Source organism: Sporothrix brasiliensis, assembly GCF_000820605.1.
Source record: "Sporothrix brasiliensis 5110 chromosome Unknown Cont15, whole genome shotgun sequence".
NCBI lineage: Eukaryota > Fungi > Ascomycota > Sordariomycetes > Ophiostomatales > Ophiostomataceae > Sporothrix > Sporothrix brasiliensis.
This window is the reverse complement of record NW_024467134.1, coordinates 69758-94476: the sequence shown is the minus strand read 5'-3', so window position 1 is coordinate 94476 and position 24719 is coordinate 69758. Positions and strand designations below refer to the sequence as shown.

The 24719-nt window shown below is 53.2% G+C and overlaps 8 protein-coding genes across 8 annotated transcripts; 2 read left to right on the top strand and 6 right to left on the bottom strand.

Moving 5' to 3' along the window:
* Window positions 1–394: 394 nt before the first annotated feature.
* Window positions 395–2493, top strand: SPBR_05701 (uncharacterized protein; the record flags this gene model as incomplete). Its single annotated transcript, XM_040763964.1, has 2 exons — window positions 395–671; window positions 788–2493. 2 exons carry the CDS (start codon window positions 395–397, stop codon window positions 2491–2493), a joined length of 1983 nt encoding a protein of 660 aa, XP_040621842.1.
* Window positions 2494–3133: 640 nt separating this feature from the next.
* Window positions 3134–4208, top strand: SPBR_06047 (uncharacterized protein; the record flags this gene model as incomplete). Its single annotated transcript, XM_040764309.1, has 2 exons — window positions 3134–4103; window positions 4165–4208. 2 exons carry the CDS (start codon window positions 3134–3136, stop codon window positions 4206–4208), a joined length of 1014 nt encoding a protein of 337 aa, XP_040621841.1.
* Window positions 4209–4432: 224 nt separating this feature from the next.
* SPBR_05834 (MFS transporter, SP family, general alpha glucoside:H+ symporter) lies at window positions 4433–6076 on the bottom strand (the record flags this gene model as incomplete). The annotated part of the gene is made up of 1 exon (XM_040764097.1): window positions 4433–6076. One exon carries the CDS (start codon window positions 6074–6076, stop codon window positions 4433–4435), a length of 1644 nt encoding a protein of 547 aa, XP_040621840.1.
* Window positions 6077–8065: 1989 nt separating this feature from the next.
* SPBR_05996 (uncharacterized protein) lies at window positions 8066–9247 on the bottom strand (the record flags this gene model as incomplete). The annotated part of the gene is made up of 3 exons (XM_040764258.1): window positions 8066–8106; window positions 8164–8333; window positions 8433–9247. 3 exons carry the CDS (start codon window positions 9245–9247, stop codon window positions 8066–8068), a joined length of 1026 nt encoding a protein of 341 aa, XP_040621839.1.
* Window positions 9248–10907: 1660 nt separating this feature from the next.
* On the bottom strand, window positions 10908–12487 carry SPBR_05864 (uncharacterized protein; the record flags this gene model as incomplete). Its single annotated transcript, XM_040764127.1, has 2 exons — window positions 10908–12378; window positions 12453–12487. The coding sequence occupies 2 exons, from the start codon at window positions 12485–12487 to the stop codon at window positions 10908–10910; spliced, it is 1506 nt and encodes a 501-aa protein (XP_040621838.1).
* A 1198-nt stretch (window positions 12488–13685) lies between these two features.
* Window positions 13686–14846, bottom strand: SPBR_06006 (uncharacterized protein; the record flags this gene model as incomplete). The annotated part of the gene is made up of 1 exon (XM_040764268.1): window positions 13686–14846. One exon carries the CDS (start codon window positions 14844–14846, stop codon window positions 13686–13688), a length of 1161 nt encoding a protein of 386 aa, XP_040621837.1.
* Window positions 14847–16130: 1284 nt separating this feature from the next.
* SPBR_05694 (amino acid permease) lies at window positions 16131–18259 on the bottom strand (the record flags this gene model as incomplete). Its single annotated transcript, XM_040763957.1, has 3 exons — window positions 16131–17709; window positions 17774–17991; window positions 18206–18259. 3 exons carry the CDS (start codon window positions 18257–18259, stop codon window positions 16131–16133), a joined length of 1851 nt encoding a protein of 616 aa, XP_040621836.1.
* A 5336-nt stretch (window positions 18260–23595) lies between these two features.
* Window positions 23596–23964, bottom strand: SPBR_06272 (uncharacterized protein; the record flags this gene model as incomplete). Its single annotated transcript, XM_040764534.1, has 1 exon — window positions 23596–23964. One exon carries the CDS (start codon window positions 23962–23964, stop codon window positions 23596–23598), a length of 369 nt encoding a protein of 122 aa, XP_040621835.1.
* Window positions 23965–24719: the final 755 nt, after the last annotated feature.

The window sequence follows — 24719 nt, the reverse complement described above, 5'->3', positions numbered from 1 at the left end:
CTCGGCATATTTAGGACATCGTCACCACGCCCAGTTGAGAAACTTCGTGGCAGTTAGACTTTCCTCCGCCGCAAGTCATCATGCCTACACACATTATCATCTGTGTCCATGATGTTAGTGGACTTGCTGCTACATTCCAACGCGTTCGGCTTGCAGCTCTGCCATTGTGCTGGGTGACGGTTGCGTTATGGCCATCATCGTTCCTTCCGAACATGACCAGTATCGCTCTTTCCCAAGAGAGAACAACACGCGGTCGCCCGAGACGCGTCGAAGCAAGACGCGTTTCTTGTCCGCCGACGGTCTCGAACTAAATCCCTGCCACTGTATCTCATCTTCATTTTACAGGCCATACCTCATCATCAACATTTGCCATCATTTTACGTCTACCGACACAATGAGTGAGACTAGCGACGACCACAGTCATCACGACTCCGACGATGACCATGACGAGGACGTAGATTTCGACGACGACGTCGATGACCCTGACCACCTCCTTCTCCTCCACGTCCATCATCATGGCCATGTTTTCGAGCACATGATTGGTGGCGGTCTTGATGTTGTTTGCTACAACAGCCGCTACTACGTTGTCGAACATGGATGGCACGGGGACCTGGAGGATCTTGGTGATATGCTCGTGAGCAGGGTGCCCGAAGAACCAGATCGTTACAAGGGTATGACGTGCATTTTGCATTACGAAAAACGTAACAACAAGCCAAAGTGGCATCTGCTAACGATACGTCTTATCGTCTCGCAGCGTGGCTCGCCAGATTCAGAGAGAAATTCGCAGCCTTGGAGCGGACGCTCGAAGCACATGTCTATCCTCTCAGCGACAACAATGTGAGGACCATTCCGGGCATGTTGACAGCAGGTAGCTTCTTCAGAGCGTACCTGGAGCTGCCCACCGAATTTCCGTACTTTGATTGCTTGCCGGACTTCCAAGACGATGGCGCCTACCAGAACGTGTTTCCCCACAACCAACACATCTACATCACGAATCTGGATGCAGAGGTATTCACCATTGACTACTCGGTGCACTATCGACTGGACAATATTCCCCGAACAGACAACATGTGGTACACTGCCATCGAGCCAAGCGTGTACGGGATGGCCCTGACCGTCAACACGGACATTTGTCCCGAAGAGCACTTGGCCTCTCTCGCCATCGAGCTGCCTGCGCCCGACATGTCCTTTGGCACGACAAATGTGCGTCGCTGCGACCCGCACGTCAAACTTGAACAAGACCACACGGCTTTGTTCGCATTGACCGCTGCAAGCATGTTCGGCACGTACCGCGACACGCTCGCCTGTCTGTGTCGCCAATGGCAGCCCTCGTCGTTTCCCTTCCGAGAATTTGTGTATGCCATTGTCTCATGCGCCGCTGGAAATTTCAGCCTCTGCCAGCCAGCTGCTGTGTCGAAGAGCCACGAGATGCTGGTCCTGCAATCACCCTGGTCCGCCAAGAGACACGAAGGAAAAGAAAGCGCACCTCTCGTGCAGTTCGGCTCCATGTCCCATCTCGAGAATCTGCCTCCGGGTGCTGCCCCGACAGAGACAACGTACTGGCTGTCGAGCAGTTTCCCAGACGTCCTGGTCAGCCTTGTCCTTGTCGTGGATGGGAAGGCGGCCACAGACGCCATGAATTGGGGCATAAAGGCTTGCACGCGCCAAAAGTCAGACGAGGGTCGTTTCTTCATGATCATTATTTCGCTCTATCAGGTTGCCTTGGCAGAAGTGTCCTGGACGAGCAAAGAACAAGACCAGCCACATCTTCGGATATCGGACCCCATGCCCTTGTCGCCTATTGTTCCGGACGATTGTCTCAGCACGCACCCTCGCGAGCGGCCTGTTATGATTCCGGAGGACCCGGACGACGATGTAGATGAGCCCTTCAAGGAATACATGCCCTGGATACGTTACCAAGACGGGCCAGAAAAGATCGAAGCTTTGTTTCCAGGAGTTGCGGCACTGGCCAATTTCTTGGAGGTCTCGACGCGCCGCCGAGACATGGCCGCAGTATTGTCGAGCGGTGGGTGTACTCGCGACAGGAGGGGCACCGGCAGAGGCAGGCTGCCGTACGAGCTGTACCCAGAAATTCTCGACTACGTCGACCACACAACCTGGAAGGCATGTCTGACCGTGTCACGCGACTTCCGTAGCATCTGCATGTCCAAATACCGCCTGGACGACCAAACAGCACTGGTTGAAGTGGCTGGTCGCATCGGTAACTCAGCAGACGACTATGGTTCAATGTTTTTTTTCGGAGAGCGCGTGAACGCAAAGGAAATGTACCTCAATCACATCTACCAGGGGCGGGGCGGCATGACTGACCCTGAGTGGGCAAATTGTGAGTGGATAGTGGTGATTGGCGAGGGGCGGCGAAGAGTTGCCCTGCTGGCGATGGCACAGACGGCTGGTCCGCTTCGAAAGGCAGATTTGGTGGGGACAGATGGCAGAGCACGAGTAATGGTCTGGCCAACACTGGTGTTTTGGTAGACAGACACCAACATCAGACGCCAAGAGGAAGACAGCCCGGGAAGCGCATGGCAATGACAATTCGGGTTTATTACTCGGAGGGACAGGCGGGCTGCAAGAGAGGTGCTGCCCACAGTTAGCCGAACGGCAACGAGGACTGCCGTAGCGAGGCATTCTATATTTGGAGGCAATTTCTGGTACTTTCTCAACGTGACAATACTGACCAATCTCCATTTGCACCGGGCCATACGGAGTATTGCGAGTCGCGATAGCCAAGGGAATGAAGTGAAAATTGAAAGCGCATTGGTGATGACATTTGCCGACAACAGCAATCTATCTGGTAGCCACACCGAATCGGGGAACGGCACTGCTGTTGGTCGCCACTGGCAATCAAGTGTAATCAAACGGCCATATAGCCGGGTAAACAAGACGGACATTTAGATAACCACAACACGGTATACGACCGATAGAGAACAACCCACGAAACAAAACAGGATACCGGAACGCAAAAACTAACCAAGGTTCAGGTATAGGCATGTCGCCAAGGCATTTAAGGAAGGGCCGTCGTCCGTCATGTCGCCTCGAGAGGCGGTTTCGCGTTACTCCTTTCCCTCCTCACTGACCCTTTGTGTTTGCACCTCTCCACCACAGACTGACCACAATGAAGTCGCTCTCTGCCGCTCTTCTGGCGCTCGCCGCTCCGGCTTACGCCGGTCTGCGGTTCCCATGCTCGACGCTCATCTACCAGCGGCTCGATCCTGCGGGCCAGCCGGGCGCGTTCCCCTCGGCGCATGTGCACCACATTGTCGGCGGCAACGCCTTCAACGTGACGATGACCGGCGACGTGTCCTCGCGGGCGTCGTGCACGACGTGCCAGATGTCGGAGGACTTCTCCAACTACTGGACGGCGGTGCTCTACTTCAAGAGCCCAGACAACGGCAGCTACCACCGCGTGCCCAACATCCCCGTGCAGCCCCTGCTGGGCGGCTCCAATGGCGCCGAGGGCGGACTGACGGTGTACTACACGCAGTACGATCTGTCGCGCGACAACCTCAAGCAGCAGCCCGTGACGGCGTTCCCGCCCGGGTTCCGCATGACGGTCGGCAGCCCCGCCAGCAAGACGCGCAACCACATCGGCCTTAGCTACCAGTGCATGTCCGGTGGCAGCCGCGGCACCATCACGGCCGACATGCCGACCAAGCAGTGCTCGGGTGGCATCTTCACGACGCACCACTTCCCGGCCTGCTGGGACGGCAAGAACCTGGACAGCCCCGACCACCAGTCGCACATGTACAACACGGTCAACTCAGACGGATTTACGAACGCGGCGGCCTGCCCGTCGTCGCACCCGGTGCGCGTGCCGCAGGTGACGTTCGAGACGGTCTGGGACACGAGCAAGTTCAACAGCCAGTGGAAGAGCGGCGCGCCCAACCCGTTTGTGTGGAGCTTCGAGGGCAACAGCTACGGCACGCACGCCGACTACATGTTTGGGTGGAAGGGCGACGCGCTGCAGCGGGCGATGAACAAGTCGGAGTGCTTCTACGACGGCTGCGGCTCGATTAAGAAGCAGCAGATGTCGGTGGCCAACCAGTGCAAGATCAAGGACATTGTCAAGGAGGACACGTTGGGCTGTAAGTTTTCCAATAAGCATCGTGACTGTTATCTGCGTCGTACAAAAACTAACCAAAACAGGGCTCACGGAGCTTCCCGGCTGGGGATCGTCGATGTCGATGTAAAGTGTTGGCATAGGGGTGTTTTCGAGTAGTGTTGTTCTTGGATGGTGTTCTAGTACTGCAGTATGTGATGGTGCCAGATGTCGTCATGTCCATTAAAGTATCTTATGTTTCTAAATGTTCACTAGCATCTCCTCATCCGATATCTGGCCACATCTATGCAATCTTTCATAATCTGCAGTCACCAACAACATGTCCGTTCGTGTCCCCATTGGGTCACATGCAGTCTACTCATTCTCCGCCACGTCAATGACCGTTTTGCTAAACTGGCGCGCCGGCACCTTGCGGTTGAACAGAATGTCAATCTCGCGGTAGGAGCGGTGCTTCATCTCGGGCAGGAAAAAGTAGGCCACGATCCAGCTGATGGCGGCCGTGCTGCCCCAGACGTAGCCGCACTTGCCGGCGACATTCCAGCCGGTCGCATTCAGGAGCTGCGAGTTGAGGTAGATGAGGGGGATCTCGGCGACGTAGTAGGCGGCGCGGCCGACACCGGTCGACAGGGCGCGCAGGCGGACCGACGACGTCTCGCTGATGATGGTGTAGGAGATGGGGCCCATGGTGCCGGCAAAGACAAACGAAATCAAGATGCCCAGGATGGCCTGGGTGTAGTTGGTGGCGGAGTTTTGGTGGAGGGACGCGACGATGCCCAGGACAAACAGCAAGGTGACGTTGGTGGCGGTGCCCCAGAGGTAGATGGAGCGGCGGGTGAACCAGCCCGTCAGCAGCCAGGACAGGGCGTTGGCGACGACGCCGAGGCACGAGTTGATGAGATTGAGCTGAAAGGAGCGGTCCGAGGAGATGCCGGCCTGCTCAAAGAAGAAGGTGGCCTGGTTGGCAATAAGGTTGCCGGCCACGTTTTGCGAGGCGTACATGAGGCATGTGATTGTGGTCCGCCGGAGGTCGGTGCCGCGGAACAGGTCCAGCAGCGACGGCGTGCCGCCCAGTTTGTGCTCGATCTCGACGGTTCGCTCAATCATGGCAAGCGACTGCTGGGCGTGCTCGTCGTCGCGGGCCCCTAGGCGCTTGATGGACTTGAGGGCCCTGTCGCGCTTGCCGTGGCGGATCAGCCACCAGGGCGACTCAGGGGCCAGGAAGACGAGAATCAGCAGCGGGGTCGGGAAGATCCACTGCAGGGCCAGGGGCACGCGCCATGCCCACTCGTCGTTGCGTTTGTTGTAGGCCAGCGTGGCGGCGGACACGACGATGCCGCCAATGGACCAGGCCATCTGGAGCGTGGCCGTGCAGGCGCCGCGCAGGGCCATGGGCACGATCTCGGACGCATAGGCCGGCGAGTTGGCGATGAACAGTCCCCACGGCACGCCCTCAAAGGCCTGGCCAATGGTCAGGACGGTCAGGGAATTGGCAAAGAAGCTGATGAAAATGGTGGCGTTCATCATCACCAGCGCCAGGATGGTCGTCCAGCGGTAGCCCAGGCGGTTGGTGATGGGCCCAGCAAGGAAGACGCCGACAAAGGCGCCGCACTGGCCGGACTGGAACAGGGCACTCTGCCAGCGGGTGGGAATGGAGTACGCAATGTTTCCGTCGGCGTCCTTGCCAATGACGACGCCAAAGGTGCGCTGGAAATGCGCGAGGGCGACAAAGTTGCTGTTGAGGAACATGTCGAAGGACTCCATGACAATCGTAAAGGTCATGACAAACGCCCAGAAGCAGGCCCAGGGGTGCTGCTTGACGGACTGCCAGAGGGTCTGGCCGTGCTCGTAGTTCTCGCCGTCAAAGGCGTCGTTCATGAGGACGACGTTATCGAGGACGACGTCGGTGTGCACGGCGTCGGGCTTTTCGACATCGTGAAGGCCGTCGGCGATGCGGCCGGGCGAGGCCGGGGCCGCGTTGTCGGCCACTTTCTCGCTCATCGTGGGGGACTGCGAAACTGTGGCGATGTAGGGCGAGAGAAAACTGTGTATTAGCAAAGAGAAGAGTCGACCGGGAAAAAGCGATTCTGAATAGCAGACAGCAAAAGCGGCTGATCAATGCATCCCTGGCTGGTTTATATACAATCGGGGAGCGGCAGTCGCCGTGAGGAGTCCTCAGGCGTGGCTCGTCATCGTCTCTTCTCGCCTCTTCTCACCTGTATTTTCGCATGTGGTCCATGGTCGTTCGTCTCTCTTCTTCAGCCCATGTTTGGTTGATCCTAAAGCCCGCATCCGTCGTGTAGCCCAAGTTCGCCTCCAAGTACACGCAGTCGTCGAAAATCTTTCCTGTTTGGGACTCTTTGCAGCGCCGAGGATCCCCGGCGTCGTATGTGGTTGGCCGTTTTGGAGTACAACGCCAGTGGCCTGTTGGTGGATGACCGAGACGACGTACGTTTTTTCCTCTTGCAGTGGCGTATATCTGCTGGTCTGGTCCTGCGTCTCGGATGTGTTTGCTCCGATACACAATGCCACTGGAGCATTGACTGTCACCCTGGGGACCAAGGCTGGGGTGCTTGTGGGCGGGGATTGTCTTGATTGTTCATGGGTGTCGTGGAGTATGGATTTCAAAAGTACGTGACGTTGGGATGATGGATGCAAAGGCCCAACAAAGTAGACAAGTTGGCTACTGGTTGACAAACACGGAAGCCACGACATGCACACCTCCTCTTTCCTTGTTCCCCTTTCTCTTTCCCTGTCTCTTTCCCTGTCTCTTTCCTCTGTCTCTTTTCTTTTCCTCTTTCCACCTTCCCCGGCCGACCACAACACAAGACTACATAATTGGTACGTGTGGAAAAGAGCTTTGCAGGGAAGGAACGCAGATGTCAGGCCTGACGTGTCAGGATGCAGAATACGAAGTCCACACAAAACCAACACAAGATGAGGCGTACGTTTAACGTATGGTGGTTTTTGAGGCGAGCTACGCCCTAAGAGAGACCAGAACACGCCAGATCGACAGTAGATGCGGGGGCTAGGGTGGTTTTGAACGGTATTTTGCGGGGGAGTGTAGAGGCAAATGGCGCTAGTCTACAGTGGGTTTGGCCGTGTGCGCAGTAGTGCGCCCAGAAGCGCGCCAGCACGTTTAGTGGTTACCAGATTTCAGCGAGCGCAGTGCTAACCTCCTGACTTACTATGTGGCGATCGCTACAACCAGCTAAAATTGGGCAGACGAGATCGTCAGCGTCATGGATGAGAAATAAGAGACGAATGCGCCGAGAGCCGCACGCTGGCTTGTTTTTGACAGTGACTCCGTTGCGACACTTTCGTAGAACACAGAGACGATGTTGGAGGACGAGGACGAGTGCGTCCAACTACAAAAGGCCATGCAAGAACCGTGGCAACTTCTGATGCGTTGTCTGCTGAGTCCGGCACAATGCCTCCGTAGCTGTTGTCTACGACGCGGGCGGATGTATTGTGCTACGTACAGAAGTACTCTCTACTCTGTACTCTGTACTCTATATTATGAACGGTGTACGTTATAACTCTGTGGCCTTACCGGGAACAACGACCATTCGGCCCGTTCTTTTGATCTTGCAGGTTTCAGGCGCGTGCCCTACTTGTATCCTTGTGTAGCAGGATCTTCGACAATGTCCCTATCAGGCAAGTCGTCTGGAACGGCGTGACGTTACGCGCACTTGTGGGGGGAACAGGGGGTCATTACGCCACAACCGAGATGCGGGGATTGGGGGCCGGTGTTGGTTTGGGGATGTGCGCCGGCAACCGGGCTATATCTCGGAGATACTCTTCACGGCTTATGAGAACGGGCCACTTACACTGCTTCAGTGACTCGTGTCTTGTCTGCATTTACGACAACCCGGAGACCGTACTGGAATACAGAAGAGCGAGCAGTTTCTGCACGGATGTGAATCTCGACGGGGCGACGACTGATCTATCATTGGTTCAAGCACCCAGATTTCCCACCCGTCCTCATGCCTACGCCGTCTTTCCTCCCATACCCGGCAACTCGGTGATCCCTGTTTCGTTTGTTAGTGTATGTTCGCACCGTTTGACCTGGGTCGTGGGCCACGTACAGTCCTGGCTCTCCTCGAACTGCGGCTTCTTGGTGCACTTCATGGCTTCGGCGTCCGTCTGTGTCTTGAGCACGTCGCAGACGTTGCCTGTGCACTTGGCGCCGAGCGCCCGCTGGAGGGCATCGCCCTTCCACCCAAACACGTAGTCGCCGTGTTGCGAATAGCCGGTCCTGTGCAAAGAGACGGTTGCAAAGAGACGGTTAGTATGGTATGTAGCAGGCGAATTGATTTGGGCAATGGAGGCCCAATGGAGGCAATTGAGAACGTACTTGTCGTTGGTCGACCACAAAAACGGCTGTGGCCCATCCTCCGGCCACAGCGTCTTATCGTTAAATGGCCGCGTGTCCCACATCACCTCATACATCACCTGCGGAATGTGGACCGGGTGCGTCGACGGACACGCCGCATTGTTGTCAAACGTCCCTTTGGGCGGGTAAGCCACATGGCTTTCGTGGTCCGGGCTGTCTGTGCTGACGCCGTCCCAGCACGTCGGGAACGTAATCACCGTCCGGATGCCGCCTGGGCACGGCTCCTTCGGTAGCGACTCCGTGTCCGGCGACGAGCACTCGATGTTGTTGCGGTCGCCGTCGGCAATCATGCACCGGTGGCACACCTTGCGGTCTTTTCCCCGCTTGCGCAGCGACGCGTCCCCGACGAGCATGCGGAACCCGGGCTTGAACGCCGTCACTCTCGTCTTGCCGTCGTACGGCGGGATGTAGTACACCGTGATGCCGCCATTGCCTCCGAGGCCGACGTTGGGAAACTGCGGCACCCGTCGCAACGTGCCGTTGCGAGCCTTGAAGTAAAGGACGGCGGTCCAGTAGTTGGAAAAGTCCTCGGAAAATGTGCAGCTCGTACACGTCGACGCGGTCGGCAGATCGTGCGTCGACGGGTCCATAGTCGCGTTGAACGAGTTGCCGCCTACAATCTGGTGCAGGTGTGGCGACGGGATGGCGCCTGGGTTGACCAGCGGATCGATGCGGTCGGTCACCAGCTGCGAGCAGCTGAACCGCAGCATCGGCGCCCGGGCTTGGGCCCACGCCTGGTGGAAAAGCAGTGTGAACGCGAGTGTCACGACATGCATGATGGCATAAATGTCGATGTCGAATTCCAGGGCATGCCTTCAAGAGCACGGGCTGTGTCCTTGGAACGCAGGCCAAATATACAACAAACGACGAAATCCATGGACATTTCTTGCCTATCGTCGGGATCATCACAAACAACTGCCGGGCTGAGGTCGACAGACACACTTTATCCTGATAGTGCCCTATATTGCTCCCGCCCGGATCCGTCGTCCTCTGTTCTTCCGATGAGGAACTCGAATCCTTCTAAACTAGTAAATATTCACAATGGCCATTGCGTACCAGCAAATCAACGAGGGGCTCAACATGTCATGTAATCGTGTCACTAGATATGCATTTAAGCATACTTCGTAAAGCCACGGCTGGATCAACGGTGAGATTAACTGCTGCCGGCCTCTAGCGCCGTAATTACTTTGTTTTCGCTCGACGGCATTATCTTCCCGCCATAACAAAGCAAGGGCTAAAACAACGAGCACCGGGTGTCGGTCGCCACAACGAGCATGAAGTACCAGGAATTTCTCCATCTGCAATATTTGTGATACGACACGGAGTCCCTTGCCGCGCGCAACTACAGTCCGCAAGACAACTCTCCCACAATCAGACAACTGTTGGGCAGTCGAATCGTGCGCGTGGATCTTTCTGTTTGCCTCATACTATTTCTACAAACATGCTTTTATCAAACGGACATTCCATGTAAATGAACGTATCCTTGATAGGTTCGGCAGGCCAAATATTATTCGATACAATGCTGACCACGCCTTGAACGAAACCGCTGCGTTACAGATTATTGCCACGAATTCTACCATCCCTGTCCCTATATCCCTTGGTATCGGACAGCAGGACGACCTGGTGTACTGAAAGGATAGAAATGATCGCCAGCGCGTGCCGAACTGGCCACAATGAGCGAGGAAGATGAACAAAGGGTAGTCCCCATTCTTCGTCAGCAGCTGGGTATGGGCGTACTGCCCCAGACCTGGGCTCTGCGACGCAGTCGCTTCGACGGCATCAATGCATCGCTGCCGGCCATTCTATCCCCGTGTGCTTGGCCAGATGAGGAGCAGATAAAAATACCATTCGGGCAGCCCGGACTTACAAACGACGCAAAGTGCTTATCAATACGTCCTAGGGCGGAAGCGCTGCGTTTATGCAAAGGGTTGACCCAGCATCCCGCGTGTGATTTTGTGTCTTTCCTGTTCGTTCTACGCCCCTGTCCCCGGTGCTGCCCGCACTTTCTATAGCCGCCGTAGTCCGTGGTATCTCGTTGTACTGTTATGGGCGTCCGGTAAATGTACGGCTGGATTTAGCTTCACGCTCACAAAGGTTTCCTTAGTATATGGTCCTCAAATGATGATCGTTTCAAATTATACAAAATGTAAGACTAGAAACAGTAAGTGCAAACGATCATGACATCTAGGCACCGGCCGTCATGACGTACGGCAGCTAAACTAAAGGACGTGCTCCAATGAAAAACATTGTCAAAAAACAAACGACTGTCCCTAGAAAGGCCATTTTTGACGAAACAATTCAACCATTGCCAGCCAACGAAAAGGAAAAAAAAAACACCTTCCGCGGGCACTTCCCTTTCCAAAGTCCAGTCTCCATTCCGGTGCTCGCCACAGTGGAGGGACCACCAACGTTGACCCCATTTGCAATGTTCGCATTCTAGACCTCCGCGTCATCATCGTCGCCGTAAATGATGGTCTGTGCCGGCGCATCGTCACCAAAGGCCTCGCGCTCCAGATCGTTATAATGGCTCGCGACGAGAAGGGCATCCAAGATGCTTTGCTTAAACAGATCCACCGAGAGCGGGACACTGTAGGTACCGGTCGGACCGCTCTCCGGGAAACCCCAGAACGACTGGGCCTCTCCTATGGACATGCAACCGATAGCAGCGGCGATGTACAGCAGCATGGCCCGGCGGACAGGGACGCCTGTATCGGCCGAAACCAGCGTGTCTGTTGTCTTCAGCCCAGGGATGGTAGTGCTGGCCGAAGCCGTGCCTTCGTCTGGGAGGTGGTACCACAGCGCCCACTTGCTGGCCTGCAGGTCTGCAAGCGCGACGCGCTCCAACGGCTTGTATGCTGGGCGCCGTCCGAGACGGAGCGACGCGACGAGGAGCCGGAACTGGAGGTAGCGGATGTTCGGGCGGGCCTCGGTGCGGAACGACAGGCGGCGGTTGTGCAGCTCGTCGACCCAGTCGGGGCGGTCTTCGCTGGTGAGCAGATCCTGGTCTAGAATGACAAAGTAGTATGCAAACCGCCGCTCGTGCTGAAAGACCTGGAGGGATGTGGTGATACTCGAGGCATCGCCAAAACTGCCGCCGGCAGCAGAATTCGAATCGTCGATCCGGGCGACAACAGCGGCCCGGTCTTCTCTTACAAGCTGCGCCAGCTCTGCGTTCATCACCAGCCCGTTGGCCACGTCCCATGTGTGCGGATCGGCGCTTCCGTCTACGACGAAAACGCTGTTGAGGTAGCGGCTCTCACCCGCCTCCACTGGACCAAAGAGGTCGTTGGCAATGTCATGGCCGCCGTCGAAATCGAAGTCGACAATCTTGAGCACGTCCATGTTCTCCGCGTGCTGATGACGCCCCATGATGGGACACCAGAGATGCTCCTCCAGCGACGCATCCCACAGGTCAGCCACGCTCTTGTGGTTGTACACCACATACATGAAGTACTCTATATTTATGTCTTCGTAGACGTCGCTGCAACGGTCTACCCGTGAAGGACGGGGATCAAATGGCTCGCAAATGTCCTCATAATGATGCTGAAAGAGGTCTTGGAGCATGTTCATTATCCCTTCATTGTTCGGAGCGCCCCAATGCTGCAAGAGGTCGTATACCATGGCGTCGGTAATGTCCAACTTACGGGAAATAAACACAGACAATAAGCGAACGTATTCGTTCCGGCGTCTAAGTGTGGCCATCCAACGGGCCTCAAACTGCGACTTTGAAAAGCCGGTCACCTGGCTGTGCTCGTCCGTCCATACGGTATGGTTGGCGGCAACGAAAAGCATGTCAGCCGTCCGCCGAAACTGCCTTTCGGAAATCTGTGCATCTGTGAAGAGCTGAGCAGCATAGTGGTCCACCACAAGCGCCGCGGCGGAAGTCGCCGAGGATAGCGTGCTGTTTCTACGTCAGTTGCTGCGGTCTCAAGAGACACAACCGTCTGGTGAGCGGTAGGAAAATTGGGCAACATAACTTACGGGGGCTCGATGCCATTCCCATTGATGGAGACCATAGTTCCGGAGCTGGCCATTGTCAGATACGCATTGATGCATGAAAGCTGGAATCAGAGGAAAGGGTGTACAGGTGCTCCTCCCATTTGTGTCGCAGTATCGTGGTCGAACAAAATTATACAGTCTGGGAATGAGAATAAGCGGCAGACGCGATTGACAAGAGTCAAAGAAGGGAAGAAAGGAATGAGAACTGGAAAACATCGCAAGGACGGAATATTATCGACAGGGGAGGTACGAGAGAGAGAACGAGATCAGAACTGAGCGAAAAGTGAGAAAAATCTGAAGCAACCAAATTGGGCAACGCCTGTCTTGTGTATGTAAAAGTCTTCCCATGTTGAATCTAAAATCGGGCAATCTTGTCATTGTCACACAAGCAGTCCGCTCGCAAGAACAATGGCATTTTCAAGGCTGGATGGGTTGATCATCAAAATCGAACGCCCACGGCGTGTGTAACTTTTGTGCCTATAATCTCAGAGCCCCGGCCATATCTTGTAGTTATTGCAAGTGTGCTTTGGCGCACTCTCAATGAGCCCCGCTTTTTCAGGACGAGCACTTGAACCTAGACCTTGCGGCCTCCATCCTAGCATCGATGTGTATTTGCCTCTGTGATGGAGCGTCGTTTTGGCCTCAACCGGAGGCAAGAATAACGGTACATCCTAGCGACGATGCTCTAACAACATACTGGCATGCAGTCTACAGGTCGTCGACAGCACGAGACTAAACGAACTACGCAAGTGACTCGCTCAGCTTTCGCCACACAACCCCGGGTGGCCTTTCTCAATGATCAGTTAAGCATTCGAGAACTACTTGAATCGGCAAAACTTGTTTGATTCTTATCCCGATTTTCACGTTCGTTGTCCAAATTTAGAAATTGTGGTGACAGCACCGTCTCTGGTGTCCATCGACTCGACCAAGACCCGAGAGCGATCCGGGTACGACACATAGCAGAAGGGGCGGGACCAAGGAGCTCAATCTGCTTCGCATTTTGACTTACTAGACGTAATACTAACTACAAAACATTTCTCCATTTAGTAAACAAGAACACTAATGCGCCGATACTATATAACCCGAGCTTCTATTGTATACCGAAAACAACTTGCATATCCTCCTCTGCAACACATCGCCGACGAAACATCTTTTATCATCCCCATCGTCTGATTCACGTCCGCCGGGTTGTCCATCTCTTGACTTGGGGCTGTCCTACGGCCACTCGTCCGGGAACTGTCCATAAAGAAACATATCGTCCAACTCCGCTTTAATTTCCATTTCATCAATAAACGGCCGGGAGGCGATTTCCCTGTCTTCCACGACTCTGTTGCACGCCACGGTCCACTCCAGCGCGTGGATGGTCGCGGCTTTCTCCTCGTCGTCTGTCAAAACAGGGGGTTCACTTGACACGCTCCACAAATACTGTGCATTCTCTCGAGACAGACAGCCAAACAGGACACTGAACTTGAAAAGGATGCACTGCCGAAGGCGGCCCTTTGGCGACGCGCCCAGCGAATTCCAAAGCACCCGGCCCACATCGCGCAGCAACGAGCCGACAGCATCGTCTTCATCGCTCGGAACGATGATGGGCACGTCTTTCGGGACATCGCACCGCCTCTGGTGCAGCGCATCGATAATGAATTTGAAGCGCAGGAAGTCCTTGCTAGGTCGGTGGGACGTACCCCTGAACTGGAGTCTCTTTCGGTGGAGCCCGTGCATCGCATCTGGTGCGTCGGGTTTGCGCAAGTCTCCGTCGAGGAGGTATATGACATAGCTAGAACTTCCCGTCTCGCCGTCGGTGCCTTCGTTGTCCTCAACGGGAAGAATAGCAGCGCGCCCGGAATCCACCAGCTCCTTGTACAAGCCACACATGACCATGCCGTTCTCGGGTCGTTTCATCGGCGTCAGCTCATCGTCGGTGCCACCAAAGAGCGCCTTGGACGAACCCTCATAAACACCGAGGCACTTGAGCACCGGACAGCGAGCAATATTCGTACGGTGCACGTATCCACCAAGAATGGGACACCAGACATTCTGGGTGACCGGGTCTCGCGCCATGGGAATACTGCGATAAAATGAGACCGTCCAACTTGGGTCGGGGTTGGGTGTAGCAGTGACAGTGTCGATCAATGCATCGTCGTCGAAGTCCGAGCTCCGTGGTATGCGCATCCACTCTGTCTCGATGTCGCACCGCTTTTCGCCTGGCCGGACCATAAATTTGCTCAGCGCAAAAAGTATTTCCGAGCGCTCTCGCAGAAGTCGTCTTCGTTCACATTCGTAGTACGTCAGGTTAGCCAGTCCCTTGATCCACATGTCATCGAGCACATCCAACTGGTCGTCCAGCCGGGAATACGACTCTTTCTGTTCGCGCATCTTCAGCAACAACCTCGAGCAGAAGGCCTGTAGGCGCTGGCGGAGGGGGCCCGAAGGGGTCAGCTTGACGACAAAAGTTTTTGCAGTAGATAAATAGGAACCCATTGTTGAGTAGGGAAGTGGCGTAATATATAATAGGATATATGGTAGTGTACATCCAAATCGAGGCTGACAACAGGTGGTAACGTGCGGTCAGATGTTCGAGATCAGTGGTAAAGGTGATGACAAAACGAGGTTCACACGGTTGTAATAGACAGATTCACAGTTGAAAGGCGCAGGAGACGGGAAGAAACATGCACTTAAATATTGTCACAAAGTCTGTACATTGCTCATATGGCCATCGTATGGAATGAACTTTATTTGTTGTGGTGCGAGGTCGTGATCCTGTATCTGCCAACGTGAACGCTCAGAGCTGTTTATAAAGTTCAACCAATCATGGCTCGGGACAAGCGCCAAAGTTGGTTAAGGCTACGCTACAATCTCACGGAGTATGAACTCCAGCGCAACACACTGTTGTCTGGTTGTCTGTATGCCGTTCGTACAGCTGGTTCAATTCTGTGCAATGTTGTCCTTCTAAATCTCGTGTTCAGTTCACAACAAAACGTTAGAATACGCACAAGAACAACCATGCTAATCATCTCTACTGTTTTGTGTCCAAATAAATAAAGGCGCAAAACTCTGTAACTTAGCAACAAGGTACAGATTAAAATTTTAAGTTCAATTCATGAAAATGCTACTGTGAGATGTCAACTGCTCTACACGGTCCTGACTTCAGTTCCGAAAATTACAATTTTCATTTAATTTTTTGCCGTGTCGAACTTTATAACGGAAACTTAGTGACGGGCATCAGATAACACAAAAGTTGCAATTCTCTGACACCATGACATAACACGTGCGGAATAAAAGTCCAACCATTTCCTAACTTGCGTCTCAATCTTGCCAGAGTTGTTTACTGGCGACATCCATGCCTCATAAATCACCTTTATAATTTGTGGACCAACCGTGGTTCTTTCGTGGCAATACAATTTTGGGCTAATGCCACACCAACGACAAATAAATACTAGATAAACGAACCTAAAAAAACCCCACAAAAAAGAACACAGAATGAGTAGATTGGCAGCAACCTAGGGTGGCGCCGAGATGTTGTATTAATAAGCAAATAAAATATAGCGAATGTATAAAACCAGTAAAAACAAGCCACTCCGGCAGCGATACACGAAAGTTTATTTCGTTCAAGGAGCGATCAATACCCATGTACACAAGGGCCATTCGCCGCAAGAGTGTCTACACTTTCGACACGCTGTCTTGCTTGGTGGGAATAATGGGCTGGTTCGAGTCCAGCTCGCCGACCTCGCTGACCTCGCCTTCACCCTGAATCACAAAGGGTGCCACCTGCTGGTCGTGGACCATGTGGGAAATGTTGACCTTGGGGCCCTTGAACCACTTGTGTGCGTCAACCCAGAACCAGACAACGGCTAGCAGCATAGGTGCACCCCAGCAGAGAATGGTCCAGTTCATGCCCTGCGCATCCAAGTCGGCACCCGTGACGGAGGGCAGGCAGAGGATGGGGATCATGAACAGGGTGAACGTGGTGGACAGGACGCCAATGACGTACGAGAATTTGCCCAGGTTCCAGGGCCCCGGGCGGAAGCGGCTGCCTACAAAGAACGTGCGGATGGCAATGGGGATGGTGAAGGCGACAAAGGCGCCAATGGCGCCAATGGAGAAGATGGCACCGATGGCGGCGTCGCCGGCAAACAGTAGAAGCACAGACACGCAGCCAACAAAGCAGTTGAGCCAAACGGCATTGACGGGTGTCTTGGTAGTCTGGTTGACCGAGGCCCAGTACCGCGAGAGGGGGAGGCAGCCATCACGGCTGTATGAGAATGTGACACGCGACGCAGCAACCATGCAGCCCTGGCCCATGCTGAAGCCGGCAACAATGGTCAGTGACAGGCAGGCGAGGGCGGTCTTTTCACCAAGCACCTGCAGCAGGTAGGCAGCAAAAGGCTGACCGCTCGCATCATTGAGGGCGGCGTCAATGTCGACAATCGTATAAGCAATGGCCATGTTCAAGGCCCAACCGATGGCGCCGCCAATGCCAGAGGTCATGACAATGGCGCGCGGGCTGGCAATGTTGGCGTTGGAGCACTCCTCGGATAAGTGGAACGGCGAGTCGTAGCCGCTCATGGTCCAGATGACGGCGATGAAGGACATCAAGATAGACACGCCCTTGGGGAAGTCGGTACCCGGGTAAAACTCGCCCCAGACGGCCGACGAGTCGTTGAAGCGAGACAGGCCCTGGGACGAGCGGTTGTCGGCGGCGAGGATGACAACGAACACGACGACGAGGGCCATCATGTTGAAGGTGCTGCCAATGGAATTGAACTGGGCCACGAACCGCGTCGGCGCCGACGAGATAACGGCATGGACGATCATCAAAAAGACGGTCAACAGGAACACCTGGTAGGTTTGCGGGCTATAGTCTGGGTGCGTTATGGAGGCAGCAGCCAGGATCATGGCAGCTAGTGAGTAGTTGACCGAGGGTGCGGCCGTGACCTGACCCAGCCAGTTGGACCAGCCCGTGCACCAGGCAGCAAAAGGGCCGTACTTGGGTGGCGCCAGGACGGCCGAGGCATAGTACAGGCCACCAGAAGTGGGCATGGCGGAGCACAGCTCGGCCATGCCCATGGCGATGCACTGGATAAAGGCCATGGCGATCAGCCAGCCCCAGACCATGCCCGGGGTGCCGGCATAGCCGAGGCCGTAATAGAGAGTCGAGGCAACAGAGGGCAATAGGCCGAGGACGGCAAAGGAGACGCAAAATGTCGACCAGAGGGAGAACTCGCGTTTGAATTTGGACCTGGCACAGTACTGTTAGTACGTCCATAGATGGTGGTCGATATCAGTAGCAGGGAGAGACCCACTTGTAACCTAGAGCTGCCAGGACATCGTCGTCCGCATCATGGTCGCCCTTCAGCACCGGGGTCTCATTGGCTGCCAATACAGACGTGACCGGTTCTTCGTCAACACGCTTCAACGAGTCCTTGTCGTCGGCGGACATGTTGGTTCCGAGGATCTTTGTGCACTGGGCGGGGGCTTCCGGGGCGGGAAAAGCTGCAAGTGAGGTCGGGTTGCGTTTGGTCTGTTCATGGGATGGAGATTTGGAAAGGATGTGAGGAGTTGTTGATCTGGAAAATGTAAGTCGGGTCAATGGCAATGAAATTGTCGATGTGGGAAGGGCGAGGGCGGCGATATAAATAAAAACGACCCATGAGAACGAAATGGGAGAACGAACTGCGGGGAGAGGAAAAAGGACAGCCAAACAGACAACAAAAGGGCAGTCCTGATAAGCTCACGACCGCTTCACCTGCCAGCATCTCCACACCATCTTCATCGCCCGTCTTCATCATGGTGCTCGCATGGTTAGGAGCAAGCAAGCTGCCAAGCGGCCCACATTACATCAGCGCGCATGAGTGCAGAAGGGTCGTGAGGGTTGCGCTCGGTCTGTTGGGTGTTGATTTGGTGGACGATGTATCTGCGGATGATGGACAAATACGGAAACAAAGCGCCCAGATACGGCGTAAGGTATCAGCAGGGAGGACCATGTCGATAAGGGCAGGCACACAGAGCACAAGGTGCGTAGGCGAGCGGCTCTACTTTCCCATTTGGGAATGATTTGCCAGGCGCTATTGAGCTAATGGAGGACATGTGTTTGAGGGGAAGGAGCAAACGAATACGTCGCAGAGGGAAGGCCAACAATAGAAAGGAATTACGACATTCAGGGAGCATGTCCAGGGAGTAAAAAGTACATACTAATTACCATACGAGCGATAAGCGACGTTCAGAAGACATTGCTGCAACATCATCACGTAGTCGATAAAAGCACAGATTCTAATACGTCGTGTGTCAAATGGATTCAAGGAGGATTGGGTGGTCTGCTGTGGCGGGAGATAAGACATACTGCCGCTAATTACACAAGTTGTGGCTCCGCAACAGTCTGTTGCTCAGTGTAATTGTCGCCAGAAACGGTGTATTTAGTGTCTGTTTTTACCGAGGGCGACGTGTGGAGCGCTACGTAGCCCGCGATGGCAGCTAGGCCTTACAGCGGGAGAGATAAGGAATCTGGGGACAGTACAGAATAGTGGTTGCAGATTGGCGGCTTTGGTTTCCTGGCCCTCCGCCCAGAACGCGCCACAAGCCCTAAAACGGAATATTTGTCCATGGATTGGTGTTTCCCTCCCCGCCCTGTTATCAACAACTAGCGGAAAACAGCAGGCGGGGCGGCCAGACGGAGATAGTTACAGCGCTTGGCAAAGGGAGATGGCGACAGCAAGACAGCCCAAACCTTAGCACCCGCTCTGGGCCAAACATTACGCTAAACCAGGTCTGTAAACTACACGCGACCGCTTGCAGCTCGACGCGTTGCCAATTTTTGGACGACGCCTTCTTCTGGCAGCGCCTCCATACCTCCTCAATACATCCATCCTCTCTTATCAGCCTTCTGGCCACCCTTCCACTGTGTGGCAGATGTTTAACAAGCGACTATCAACAGCCAGGGTACGCGCACGACCGATACTAACGTCTGGACAAAATGTCCCATTTGGGAAACGCTGGGCTGAGAGGTAACGTGCGATTGATCAATAAAGCAAGCATGACTATGGCGCCTTGCTGATTTGGACTGCAATACGCCTACTATTGGCAGGATCACCGAATACACCACGGGCAGAGACGACACTTGAATTGCACGGAGCATTTTGAGACCTTCACACCACGTCGGTTCATCAGTCGAGGGTTTGTTGCTTTGTTGTTTTTGTTCAACTGAAACTGTAATGTTTTCCTATTGAGTTTGATTCTGACTAGACTAGTTTTCCCTTCCTAGAATCCAAAGTTCCCGAAATACATCAACAAACACGAATCATCGCCATCATCTTTCACACTGGGTGTGCTCTTGGCCGCTGGTTAGGCTTGGTCGCCGGCTTCGGCTGCGTCACGACATGGTCGCGGGCTCATTCGCCGGTCTCTTCGCGTACCGGTTGGCAACGAACAATGCCCAGTCGGACGACGGTTTGTGCATGACCGTCTCCTTCGTGACCACGGTCGTTTCGTCGTCCAGCTTTGTATCAATGTTCTAAGCCATTGTAGGGTACAGTGATTAGGATATTCGATTTAGTGATTTTGATGGCAAAGGTGTTGCTCAAAATGAGTGTCGAGCGATAGATTTGCAGTGCAACGTGCCAGGTTTGTATACTACAGAGGGCAGGGGGCGGGCGATGCACGGCACACACTTGTTATATGTTTCGTGCCGGGGGGCGACAATAGTGATGACTGGTCGTGGCAACCGAAACAAGAGAACAGCCATGCCATTCTTTATCATCGCTCCTTCCCATTGTACGAAATAGTGCGACAGGCTGCTATCAGTTGCTGTCACTGTTTGTTTTCTTTTTTACACAGACCATCTTTTTGCCAACATTGCACAAACCCCGTGTCGCCGTCCAACACCACCGCAGCGAGTGTCATAGCCAAGATCAACGACCAGAACTTCCTCGCCAACTGTGAGAGCATTCGCAAGTACATCAGCAACCATCTAATGGCTTGTCTCATACTAACACAGATATCATCATAGACATCCACAAAAATGCCTTACACACCCCATTACCACCCGCCTCCCATACAGACCAAAAGCGAAGAATTCAGACGGGGTATGGGCCCCCCCGTCTTGGAGAGCTCCTTGTGGTACCATGTAGTTTTCGTTGTCCTTGCTTGCATCGTGGGGTTTATCTACGACATGCTCAAAAACAATATGCGCGAAGAACTTGACGAGGCTGGTCCATCGCCGTCTGCTCCTTGCCCCCCGGAACGCTCGCCAGACGCTGCAACATCCGCTGTCACTGTGTCAAACGCTGATAAGCTTGCTGTTAATAAAAACACGGGAAAGGGGAAAAAAAGGGTTTAGATCATGGCCTGGTGCATCAGCACATGGAAAATATGGAATTATTCATCCAGTGCCAGATAGATCGACTTCTGGTTGAAAAGTGCGGGCCGTTTGTGTCGCGTGCTGTGTGATGGTCGAGGTGCTTTTTGTGTTGCTTTCGACTTCCTTTTGGTTTGGTTGATCAGTCTTGCGTGCTATTTTTCTCCATAGATGATGGGGTTAAATGAACCTATTTTTTTCCATACGCACGGTATTGTTGGCATGTCATGCTTTAGACAATTGGAGGAAAAGGGTATCTACGATTGAAAGGACTGGCAAGATGTCGCAGGTATGAACCAAGTTCTGACCACATTACTGCCTATGCGCTATGATGATGACAACAATGTGAGGTATCTGGTGATGGCTCCTCTCGTACCCTCTACAATGTCGGGCAAGTAAAATATTGAATGACCGACTTGAGTCCAAACTTCCGTTAATTTTAATACCATGGCACCTTCCCCCTGCAGCTGGTGCCATGGAAAGGGATACTCTCCAAAATTGGTGAGGGCCTCTCTGCATCAGCACAGCAGTTGTTTCCAGAACCGGTGGCCACTGTACAAGAGTGGTTTGGTCTCGCCGACAGGCGACGTGATGGGGGTGCCAGAGATGAGGAGCAAGGTCGGCGGCCCCAGCTGCCACAACTTATGATTCTTATGACCAATATTAATATCGGCCACCCGCACACATGCTAAGTCTTTTTTTTTTTTTTTTAAGCTTTCCATGTCCGGGTGTAGGTAGATGCCCCCCTTGTATTCCCTATTTATCTTGTGAGCATTGTTATGGGGGGCCCAGGACGATAGACTGGAACCTCTTCGTGGTGTCCTGGACAAGTACTTGTTTGACAAGGAAACCAAGATCAGTCTGCAAAGTGTGAGCGGGTAAGAATTGAATTGAAATTAATTGTGCTCTATTTGATGAAGTTTCCTCCCTACCTTACATGCCGTTAGACAAAGCCAAGAACGTGATATTTAATAAACTCACTTCAAGACCAAATCCTCCATGTCTTCTTTCGGCTGACCTCTTTTCCACTCGCCTTACCATCTTTCTCCTTGCATCTTCCCTGGTCTATTTCGTTAAGCACGATGTCGGCGTAACGAACTTGTATGTGTGCAAGGGAATGGAAGTGATGTGAGTACTGCGGTGTATCCGTGCAAAATCGAACGAACAATGGTAGAAGTCCACTGTTTATTCTCACCCACATTTTAATCAGTTCGATGATTTGAAAGGGCCACCCGCCAAGTTCAGTGCAACTTTTCAAGTGGAAACCAACGGTCTCAGTATTGATAGCCGCAGCTTGTGCAGGGAAAGGGTAGTCGGCGTCGAAGATCTTTTGAAATGCCTTTGCCCGGCACTTTTCTGCAAGCGAAACATATATGGTCCTGCCGTGCTCAATTTGCTCATACCCGAAGTGGGCGTGGCAGTTGGCCCACACTCGATAACACTCGAGCACGTGTGTGACCAGCAAGAGGGCCGTCTCGGCGCGCCCTTCGGCAGGTAGCGCAGTAATAATTTCCGCAAAGTGCTCGAGAATCGCAACAACGCGGGATGCAGCTTTACGGGGGCAATGTTTCGTGAGCTTGGGGTACTTGTTTGCTAGCGACAGTGTTGCTGTGTAGATGTCCGTGATGGCGTCGTGTATGGCCTTCGTAAGGCGTTCCGCATCGTCTAGTACATTGTCCATATTAAAATGGCCTTGAGGAGGTGAAGGTAATAGCGTAAAGTTTGTTGTTTTCGTGTCATTTGTGTCCATTGTGTTCTTTAATATGCTTGCTTCGTCGATATCACATGGCGCGGTGACAGAGAGGGCAATATCACTGTCAACTACCGTAGTCTCACTTTTGGAATCGCTAACAAGTTCGTATCCGTTATCCATGGTTGGAAAGTGAAGTGTGGATTGAACAGGGCAGCTGGTAGTGATCGTGTGGGGTGGAAATGCTATTATTGTAAAGGACGAAGAAATACTGGAACAGAAGGATCAATTTATATACGCTTAAAGGTTGACAAAACGGAACTTTGTTACAGTAATCAAGTACAGCCGCCCGTGACCAAGCCAACTTTTACTGATGATTATGTGACCGCCATCTTGATTGACAACTGGGTGGCTGTTGGGCGAGAACCAGGAGAACTTTGGTTGGCAGGTTAAGGCCACGCCTGCAACCACAGAAACGTGACTGATAAGTGGCAAATCTGTGTTTTATTGTATTTGTCCGTGTAGTCTCGCGCAATTTCAAGGCGTGGTAGCAGATATGTTGTCAATTTCTTATACGAAAGATTAACGCAGCTAACAACACCTTCACCGTCAACCACTAGTCCTACTTTTGTTCACTACTCCACGTAAGTCGCCTCGAGCATACAAATAAAGGCGTCTCGGTAAAATACGGTTCGTGTTTACCTGTCTGTATATTCGATTTCTCCCATTTCAGTCAACAACGCGGTGAACCAAACAACGGGCCAGAACAAAAAATATCGACTGAAACGGCAACTCACTTATCAAATAGTAAATATATCAGGTAATACACAATTAATTTCAATTCCAATCCTTATTCGCCTTCCTTGTCTTGGTTTCCTTGTGAAGCAATTACCCGTCCAAGGCACCACGAAGAGGTGCCAGTCTGTGCCCTATGGACCCCCATAACAATACTTACAGGTTAATAAATAAAAATACAAGGAGGCATCTATTTACGCCCGGTAGTGATAAGACAAAAAAAAAAAAAGAAAAGAAAACCTTAACGCTGACGCGGGCCGCTCGGCGTATTTCGCAACTCAACGACGACATCACGCCTCTTCACCACTGTTCCGGTCTTGCCGCCCCCCTGGGCTGGGCCGTCCCTCTTGACTCGCAGAATCACCCCAATTCTCCTGATCGCCCTGGCCCTCCTCATCAAAGGGCGTAGCAGTTTTCTTCCGGCGCAGCATCTTCCCAATGGCAGCCGCCCATTCACCGACCGTGTCCGCACCGTTTTCTATGGCTCCTGGAAGCCATCCTACCACTTTCAAGATTCCCTCGCGTGCCTTTTTCTTGCCGTATTTCCAGGGCACGACTTTTACAAGGACTGCCCCGATAAAAAGCTTCGCGGAGGTGTCTGCAAAGTTGGCGATGGGTCCCTCCTTGTAGGCCTCCGCAATCACGGCAGCGGCTACCATGGTCACGCTGCCGTTGGCGCACGTGGCATGTGGCCTCAAAAGTGATGCGATTGCCCTCCAAACAGGATGTTCAGGCGGAATATCCCGGTGAAATTCAGCAATTATGTACGCAGGTGACAAATCCTTCGTGCTTTGCTTTGTGCTTGGGGATAACCCAGGTAACAGGCTCTGTTTACCAAAGGTAGATAGACAATTCGCCCTGGAACCTAGTATTAGGCACTCGGTGGCCACGATGCCTAGTCACTAGCATCGTCTGATAAGCACCCGTGGAGGTGAATCCCAAACGAGGACGCCGTCAAGGATGTTGCAAAGGAAATGAATCCATGGTTGTGTTATTGATGTATTGCGCGGCGTGAATGTGTTCCGAATAGCAATAGGCTGCTGGAGTGACTCGACGATCTATCCAAGCTCAGCTAATAGTTAAACAGTAGCCCTGGATAGTTTGGGTATTTATTAGCCGTCGCTTCTTTGTCACCAATTTCTTCTTTTCTTAGCATGGGTCTCTCCAACTCAGCCAGCACCGAGCTTGCCTAGCATATGCAACTACGCGAGAAACCAGCTGCAGCTTTACACAGCAGCTGGCGCGCGCTCGTACAGTTCTAGTGCTACTAGTGGTGTTGGTGGTAGCCTTAGTCGACCACCGGCGTCGATTCAAAAAGCGAAGTCGATCTGTTTGAAGAAGAAACCCATCATTTGTTAGTTTTTGCCGTATCAGCCAGATAGATGGTTAATGGGGCCATTACTTACACGTTGTT